This window comes from Amphimedon queenslandica, unplaced genomic scaffold (genome assembly GCF_000090795.2).
Source record: "Amphimedon queenslandica unplaced genomic scaffold, v1.1 AMPQUscaffold_13447, whole genome shotgun sequence".
Lineage (NCBI taxonomy): Eukaryota > Metazoa > Porifera > Demospongiae > Haplosclerida > Niphatidae > Amphimedon > Amphimedon queenslandica.
This window is the reverse complement of record NW_003546317.1, coordinates 179,311-187,607: the sequence shown is the minus strand read 5'-3', so window position 1 is coordinate 187,607 and position 8,297 is coordinate 179,311. Positions and strand designations below refer to the sequence as shown.

The 8,297-nt window shown below is 34.3% G+C and overlaps 2 protein-coding genes and 1 long non-coding RNA gene across 5 annotated transcripts in view; 1 reads left to right on the top strand and 2 right to left on the bottom strand.

The window, feature by feature from the left end:
* Window positions 1-2,275: 2,275 nt before the first annotated feature.
* Window positions 2,276-2,626, bottom strand: LOC109581318 (uncharacterized). Its single transcript, XR_002184587.1, has 2 exons — window positions 2,361-2,626; window positions 2,276-2,306 (listed from the first exon to the last, which is right to left on the bottom strand). It is a non-coding gene; the product is annotated as an uncharacterized LOC109581318 (long non-coding RNA).
* Window positions 2,627-3,187: 561 nt separating this feature from the next.
* Window positions 3,188-5,013, bottom strand: LOC109581313 (uncharacterized). Of its 3 annotated transcripts, none has more exons than XM_019995341.1 (7): window positions 4,976-5,013; window positions 4,702-4,797; window positions 4,486-4,637; window positions 4,183-4,314; window positions 3,979-4,108; window positions 3,834-3,934; window positions 3,188-3,790 (listed from the first exon to the last, which is right to left on the bottom strand). In XM_019995341.1, the coding sequence occupies exons 3-7, from the start codon at window positions 4,612-4,614 to the stop codon at window positions 3,488-3,490; spliced, it is 795 nt and encodes a 264-aa protein (XP_019850900.1). In that variant the 5' UTR covers window positions 4,615-4,637; window positions 4,702-4,797; window positions 4,976-5,013; the 3' UTR covers window positions 3,188-3,487. The 3 variants fall into 3 exon arrangements, with proteins under 3 accessions (XP_019850900.1, XP_019850899.1, XP_019850901.1); XM_019995340.1 differs by having other exon boundaries at window positions 4,702-4,815; window positions 4,880-4,989; XM_019995342.1 differs by lacking the exon at window positions 4,702-4,797 and having other exon boundaries at window positions 4,880-4,981.
* A 303-nt stretch (window positions 5,014-5,316) lies between these two features.
* The window catches only part of LOC100637707 (uncharacterized), a 3,091-nt gene continuing 110 nt past the window's right edge, over window positions 5,317-8,297 (top strand). Inside the window, exons 1-10 of the mRNA XM_019995364.1 lie at window positions 5,317-5,742; window positions 6,140-6,253; window positions 6,309-6,483; window positions 6,530-6,687; window positions 6,733-6,903; window positions 6,952-7,330; window positions 7,380-7,641; window positions 7,689-7,876; window positions 7,945-8,026; window positions 8,078-8,294. Of these exons, the coding sequence (XP_019850923.1) occupies window positions 5,488-5,742; window positions 6,140-6,253; window positions 6,309-6,483; window positions 6,530-6,687; window positions 6,733-6,903; window positions 6,952-7,330; window positions 7,380-7,641; window positions 7,689-7,876; window positions 7,945-8,026; window positions 8,078-8,294 (2,001 nt within the window). The 5' untranslated portion in view covers window positions 5,317-5,487. The remainder of the gene's footprint in view (window positions 5,743-6,139; window positions 6,254-6,308; window positions 6,484-6,529; window positions 6,688-6,732; window positions 6,904-6,951; window positions 7,331-7,379; window positions 7,642-7,688; window positions 7,877-7,944; window positions 8,027-8,077; window positions 8,295-8,297) is intronic.

Sequence of the window (8,297 nt, the reverse complement as noted above, 5' to 3'; positions counted from 1 at the left end):
TTTTATCTAGCTTCTTAACCGTTCTCATTCTCATTGCCAATCACTGTAAAATTTTAAATAAATAAATAATTGCTGATGCATGAATATAACAAACTACTAACTCAAGTTGAATATTACAGACATCAGTGATCAATACAATGAACTACGGCCTCATTGATTGTATTATGACTCAACTGATAGCATCACTATCACCATAGATAAAAATCATTTTTTTTCACGGAAGTTCTGTATGTTGTCTAGGCCATCATAGAGTTTGCAAGATCATAGATACTGATGCTAGCATAGATATCTATGCTGCTAGGTCGGTCAGGTCCGTGGTCATTAACGCGGGGTCCGTACTTTAGTCTTTTCGGGTCCCTTGGTCGGGTCCATAAATTAGTTTGTATCGGGTCCGTCGCTCGGTCCGTAAATTAGTTTTTTCGGGTCCGTTGGTCCGGTCCGGTCCGCTTTTTAGGGACAACCAGATACTATATATACCAAGTGGATGCGAAACAGGAAGTGGATTGTACATGAAATTATATTTGTGACGTCACGAGCAGTATGCCTATGCTCTTTTCGCTCTAGCGTAGCCTCTAGTGGCCTTGTTTCTCAAAGTTTTGGGTTCTTGGTCAGGTTACTACTTTCCTGAGTTGAAGTAAGTATTATGAAGTCTCTATTAGCTCGAATGACCTGCTGAATCCTTGTTTGCTTGATCACTGGATCTCGTTGTACTGTAAAACATGGCGGCCTACTATGATTGGCTGTCTCGACTCTACCCCTCGTGCCATTATCAGCCATACAGCACTCTTTACTGTGCTATAACTATTATGTAATGAGAGTGCACAATTATTAAAATAACATATACTTGGACAAGATAGATAAGTAATTCAAAGCATTCCATTGCAACACAATAGGCAAACTAAAATTTAAAATTAAAAAAAATAATCTTTGAGCAACTTAAAAAATAATATTCATAAAAAAATTAATTTTCAGCTCAAACTTTCAACACAACACAGGGACGTGTACATGTATCAAAAAATTTATAAAAATAAAGGTTTCTCTCGTTTTAATTTTTCATAATATTTGACCCAAGACCATGTAGATCAACTATATTACTACAGGGACTTAGGTCCAATATTAGAGCATTTAAAAAATTGTTAGAACAACAATTGTGATCCAAACCAGGTCAAACTTTCTACACAAGAGAAGTACATGTATAATGTATCAGAAAAAAATATAATATTGAAGGACTCTCTCCTTGGCATTTTTGGCAAAGTCCCTGATTTTGGAGCAACAAAATCAGGAAAGAATATAATAACTCTGTGGGTGTGTGTGCAGAAAAGAAGAGGGGGAGGAAAAAGGCAGACACAATGGCAGGGCTACTGATAGTTTAGAGATGTCTTCTCTCTTGATATAGTAGACTTACCCAACTTGTTGTCTACTGCAGCTTTGCCTTTAGTTGCCCTACTGCCAGAGAGAGCTTAACAATGGCCGTTAACACAGTCTAATAAATTGCTCTCCATTGATAGGCATCAATCATCTTTTTCATAGATAGATTTTTAGCTATGATGCAAGATCTATATCTACTACAAGAAGGCTCAATTAAAAGATTCCTGGCTTAGCTTCGGCCAAATAGCATTGGCACAGACAGGATTTGGTTCAATTAATAAGTAGAGGACAGGCATCTAATTGGGGCGAGCATGAGCGAGACCCACTCTAATCATAGATACTACATACACACATGGATATGAAACAGGATGCGCTCGATCCTTGGCACCGGAAGTGATGTATTGTGACGTTTACACTACACGTGTATAAGCATGGCACAAGCAAAATAGTGAAGAAATCCAGTTGAATTACTTACTAAAGCTCAGGTCTACGACTATATAAGAGTTGCAATCGATATTCTAGTTTTAAAAAGTGAAGATCTACTATTACAAGAAAGAATGCACTGTGCTAAGTACTAAAAAAAATTATTATTTAAATTATTATCATTATAACTGTTGATGATTATTCTATTCTTCAGTGACCCAATAGATTGATTATTATTATGAGTCCTTCAACAAATTTTAACTATAAAAATAGCAATAAAAACATTGACAACAATTATTATAAGCCGCACTTACTGTATCACCATACGGTACATACTGTAATGCATAGGCGGCTACAGAATCTTGAATTAACCAGGGCTCATTAATTATTCATAAGATTTAGGGGTGTGGTCAATTAATAAAATGACTGAAAGTCCTTATGATAGCTCACAGAAGCCAGTTATCACACTAAAATAACTGTAAAGTGGAGCTGATAGCAAGTATAAACAGTTTTGGCTATAAAAAATGAATTCTAGTGATGATATCACTCCTAATAATAACAAAACACACCTTTTGGGTGTGGTTTTGGTTGAAAACTACCAGTGCAATGCCCTGGCTTGCCCGGGCCTATAGCCGCCTATGCTGTAATGTACATCATCTCAATCTTGATAGTTCTCTGTGGTAGCATAAATATGAAGCTTTACAATCATGTAACAATGTCTCATCAATGCCACTGAAATCCTGCTTGTGTTTCTTGGTAAATAACCTATTCTTTCACTACTCAGTTCTCACTAAAAATTAAACCACACCCTTTGAAACACTTGCAAAAAAAATATTATTACTTTTGAAACATAGCATCTAGAAAAATGAAACCATAAACAGTCTATATAAGAGGCCTTAATGAATACACTCAAAGTAGTAACTTGTTCATACCTGGTACAGAAGTCTCAAAAAGGTGGTTACAAAATTAATATTAAAAAAACTAGTTTTTGGCTATTATCTCAGTCATTTCTCATTACATTGACACGAGAATAGTTTCAGTCCATGTAACAAACAATACACTATTATGATTCCAAGACTTACTAGCTAACTCCATTCGAGAGTCTAGAAAAGGTGGTTACAAATAAAAATGGAGGTCTTCTAATTTTGTCATGTAAACATGAGGCCTGTTGACAAAATGAAGTTCACCTGTAAACGTCATAACCAGCATAGCTCTATCCTTGGCGCTTTTCTCTCTGTCTATGTTTTCAAGAATTTTCTTGACTCACTTATTTTTGTGAAAGAAGGTATATAGGTGTTTTTGTTTTGTTCAGTAGACCTAATAAATATAATATTCTCATTTCAAAGAGTTAATTGGATACCGACTTCCTGTTTCATATCCATGTGTGTATGTACACTGAAAAAAACAAAGTGTGCTGTTCACACTAATTTAAGTGTGCTACCGTTGTCCCTATATGAACACCTTCTTCGGTGTGCATATCACACTCTAAGTTATAGTGTTGGTATTACAATTGCATTTAGTGTACTTGTCACACTTCATTTAGTGTTTGTAAAACATTTAAAAAAAAATACAAAAAAAGATAAAATTTCTAAAGGTAAAGTTAAAGACAAAAAACTTAAGTAAAAAAAATTATAATGTCTATATAATTGTTACTCTTCTTTTATATAGGTACTTCTATGAAGCATGATACTTGTTATTAATTGTTGCATATTCGAGAAAGTAAGTTATTGACAGTTGTAGTAACTTTCTCAGGTTTCAGTCCAAACAGAATAACCTCAAGGAAAGAAAAAAAATTATTAAAGCCATATGGATACTTTATATAGTATACGAAGTATGCCGCCATCAAAGAAAAAAGAGAGGACTTCATAGGAACATCACAAATTAGGAAACGATCTGTCACAAGATAAACTTGAATAGGATTATTAATAAAACCCTCTATCAGCAAATATGGTGTGCTTATAGAAATTTGGTCTATTTCATATTGAATATCTTCATATGCCTATTATGTATAAAATAATTTTTGAAAATTTAAATAATTATACCTCAGGTAAAAATTGCATAAGCGTAGTATGTGTTATCTTGGCCTTTGAATCAGGAACAATATATGGTAGTGTCAACAAAGAGAAAAGTGAGCAAGGAATGTCTATAAAAAATACTTGATTTATATATTTTTGTAATAATATTTACTGTCATTTGTAATAACAACCTCTTTGGCGATTGCCAAAGCATCAGGCTGTTCTGTAGGATCGTCCAATGAACTGCATCCATTCTCTTTTTGAGGCAAAGTTTCACAATTCAGCTGTGATGATACTAATTCCTGTAGTTGACAAATCAGAGAGGTAAAAAGAGAGGAAGACATTATAGTCTACATACAGCTATATGAAAACCTACCTGATCATTGATATTGGACACAATAGCAATTAATTTATCACAATCTTCAATAGTGTCATCTTCTGACAAATCTACATACTCATCAAACCTTGAATCATATCTTTGAAAAGAAACAGATGCATTACAGTCAACCTATACATGTAGAAAGCATTTTCATAAAACTAGATTAATAGTGAGTTTTCCGCCTCCCATCCACATTATAGATCCATGTCACTAATCAAGGCTTCCATACACACAATTTAGTGACAAAATACATCATAATTATTAGCTATAGACTAACTGTCACATAATTACCAAACTTACATTAAATTGTGAGACAAATCTGTCTTTTAGTAGCAAAGTAGTAGCACCCAAGTCTGTGCGAACACTCAATACTTTCTTTTGTGTTTTGTACGTAATTAACACATTAACTGCTGCTCCTGCTGTCGACATTTCTTTTTGAATAAGAATTGCAGCTGCAAAATTTTATGGTCATTATTAGATGATAAGCAACTTTTTAGCCATAACTTTACAACTTACTTCATAAACAAGTAACTTTCTTAATACTTCTACTTGAGTTTCTTATAGAATACCCTTATCTCTCTTGCTTGAGACCGTCTTGCTACTGGCCGCTACCTTGAATAAGAATTGCAGCTGCAAAATTTTATGGTCATTATTAGATGATAAGCAACTTTTTAGCCATAACTTTACAACTTACTTCATAAACAAGTAACTTTCTTAATACTTCTACTTGAGTTTCTTATAGAATACCCTTATCTCTCTTGCTTGAGACCGTCTTGCTACTGGCCGCTACCTTGATCCATAGAATCTATGCTTGATCGCTGCAGCCAGCGCGGATCTCTCATTCACGTGATTGAAGTTAAATTAAAAATAACTAAATAATTTTAATACCAAATTTGGCGCGCAATCGCGTGCCTTTTCCACCCACTAGAAAATGAGTCAAGAGTTGTCCAGCAAATTTCTCTGTCCAATCTGTTACAGATTTGCTTCTCTCAAATTTAAAGGAATTTTAAGGCACATTGGATCTGTGCATTCTAATGATGCAAACTTCAATGTTGTTTGTGGAGTAACAAGTTGTCCAAGGACATTCAAGACGTTTCATGCTTATAAGAAGCATACAGTCTTTATCGCAGTCACAGAGATGAGTGTGGACTAGATTTGTGTAAGAGTCACGACAGCCAGCTAGATGATTCGACAGCCCCACTTATAGATGAGAACACCGCGGAACTTGAAGACTGTCACAGTGGAGATAGTACTGGCACTGAAGTCACAAAACCACCACAATTACAATCAGCACTACTCATAATGAAATTAAAACAAAAGTACAAATTATCTCAGGTCGCACTCAATGCTGTAACAGACGAAGTTACAGATCTTGTACAATCAAAATTGATCAGTTTAGAGCAAAAGTTACACAATGTTCTTGGTGGCGTGTTGACAAATGAACAACTCTCATCTATAAATGATATATTGAAGCAGCAGGATCTAACAAACCCATTTGGTGGTCTTCGAAATGCCTATCAACAAGAAGCATACTTTACAACATACCTAGATTATCAAGTAAGCAAATTTCGTAAATTATTATAAATACAGTTTGCTTATACTATTACTACATTATTACATGCTATTACAGTTAAATTGTAAATAGATACTATTAGTATTATAGTACATGAACATGTACACTACACAACCCAGTGACAACGACTTGCAGTAAATAATTAGTGTTACAATGAATGATAGTGAACTTTAATTATTTACAATGTGTTTTTGATATTAACACAACATGTAGCTGTCATGCATAGCAGCTCAGTTAAAATTGATGCATGACGTTATCAAGGTACATGTAATAATTTCATGCAATTACAATTACTATTTCAATTTAGTAAGTTCTCCATCTCCTCTATTACTAATTACATATTAAACAATCCCTACTTGTAACTCACATTGTAATGTATAGAAACCTGTAAGACGTGAATTGGGAGGAGAAACTGATAAGCAAGATGTAGTGTATGACATTCCTTTTCTCAAGTCATTGCAGTTGTTATTAAAACATGATATCCTGAGAAATAAAGTAAGTTTATCAAATCGCAGTTTGTCAAAATTTATTGAATTTATTAATATTTCAGGTATTACAGGGTCATGAAAGGGCTGATGGACTATTAGGTGACTTTTGTGATGGGTCATTATTCAAAATGCATCCACTATTCTCTGCTGATAAAACAGCATTGCAAATTCAACTATATTACGATGATGTTGAGATATGCAATCCTTTAGGATCTAGGGCAAAAAAGCATAAACTAGGTAGGTCATTACTGGTAAGTAATGTGTAACATTCAGTCACTAACAGCTTTGTTTTACTTCACAATTGGAAATATACCTCCAAAATATCGATCACCATTGGCTAATATTCACTTGCTATGTGTCACCAAATCTGTTACACTTCAAAAGTACGGAGCACATAAGGTACTTCAACCTATAATGAACAAAATAAAGAAATTAGAAGAGGTAAAACATTGTAAAGTTGTAATTTTCATTGCCTAATATTTCAAGGATGGAATATCAATTAAAACGGATGATTGTGTTCATCATTTTTATGGTACAATATCAGTTTTTCAGGGAGACAATTTGGGGAGCCAATTCATTGGAGGATATAAATCATTAGCATCTGCCCATCGTAAATGCCGTCATTGTTTATCTGTTAGTGATGACATGCAATCAAAGGTTTGTGTAATTTTAATGCTTAAATTATATTCCTTAAATTCTTTTTAGTTTTTAGCTCATGAATTTAAGGAAAGAAATAGGTCTACCCATGAGTACCATATTAGGGCTCTGAAAACAAATAGTGCTACACATGAGCATATTTCAAAGTCATTTGGAATCAATGAAGATTCTGTTCTCCACAAGTCAACTTACTTCCACATCACTGAAGGCCTCGTACCAGATATTATGCACGACGTCCTAGAAGGTTGTCTCCCATATGTTGTAAAGGAAATGTTGAAAGTCTTCATCAGTCACAAGTTTATCAGTCTCTCTCTGCTGGAAAAAATTATTTCAAAGTTTCCATACGGAATAACTGACAAGGCCAATAAGCCTTCTGTTATCTCATCTACAACTCTAAAAAATAAAGATCATAATTTAAAACAAACAGGTAATGCATGTCAGTTGTGATTAACCATATGCTTACATATGTTATATAGCAACAGAAATGTGGTGCTTGGCTAGACTATTGCCTATTATGATTGGCAATCATATTCCAAAAGACAACCCTTATTGGCTTCATTTTCTTGCCTTGTTGGAGATAGTTGACTACCTCTTTGCACCAATTATTTCAACTGAATGCTTGGACCATATGAGAATCCTTATAAGAGATCATCACTCTGCATTTAAAGAGCTCTACCCTGAGTGTAACTTAATACCGAAAATGCATTATATGGTCCATTATCCAGATTGGATCCAAAGGTTTTAAAGAAAATTATTCTTTATTTTTGATTTGTCTATGCATGTAGATGTGGACCACTATCTCACCTTTGGTGTATGAGACTGGAGGCAAAGCACAACTATTTCAAAGATCTGGCTCACAGAATTAAGTGCTTTAAAAATGTGCTTAAGACGCTATCTGAACACTACCAGCACTCATTCTGTTACAATTTATCTTCGAATAATTTTTTTGATACCATGAACTCTGTTGGACCATGTAAGTATTAATTTCAAGTTTTGGAAACACTCGTTTAATCATTACATGCATGCATACATAATACATAGGCCAACAAAAACATGTAGCCTCATTACAATGGCGTGATGCACTTTGTTTTTTAATTGAGGAAGAATGTGCTGAGATAACAAGGTAAAAGGCAATTACAATAATAGGCAATTACAATGATAATGTTTCTTATAGTGTTTCTTGGATAATAGCAGATGGGCACAAGTACAAAAGAGGACAAGTCATCATTATTGATTGCACACACTTAATGCCCAATTTCGGCATTATTACTGACATCGTTGTCTGCGAGGTCGACAACATCTACATTATCCTGCAAAAGCTTGAAACCCTGTATTACAATTATCATTATCATTCCTACAGTGTTGCCCATACAGACCCTGTGCATTTCACAGCT

Coding starts and splice junctions, on each gene's coding strand:
- LOC109581313 (XM_019995341.1), bottom strand. CDS start 4,614: ATGTCGACAGCAGGAGCAGCAGTTAATGTGTTAATTACGTACAAAACA. Junction 4,315..4,485: donor GATTTGTCTCACAATTTAAT/GTAAGTTTGGTA, acceptor CTACATGTATAG/GTTGACTGTAATGCATCTGT. Junction 3,935..3,978: donor GGTTGTTATTACAAATGACA/GTAAATATTATT, acceptor TATTTTTTATAG/ACATTCCTTGCTCACTTTTC.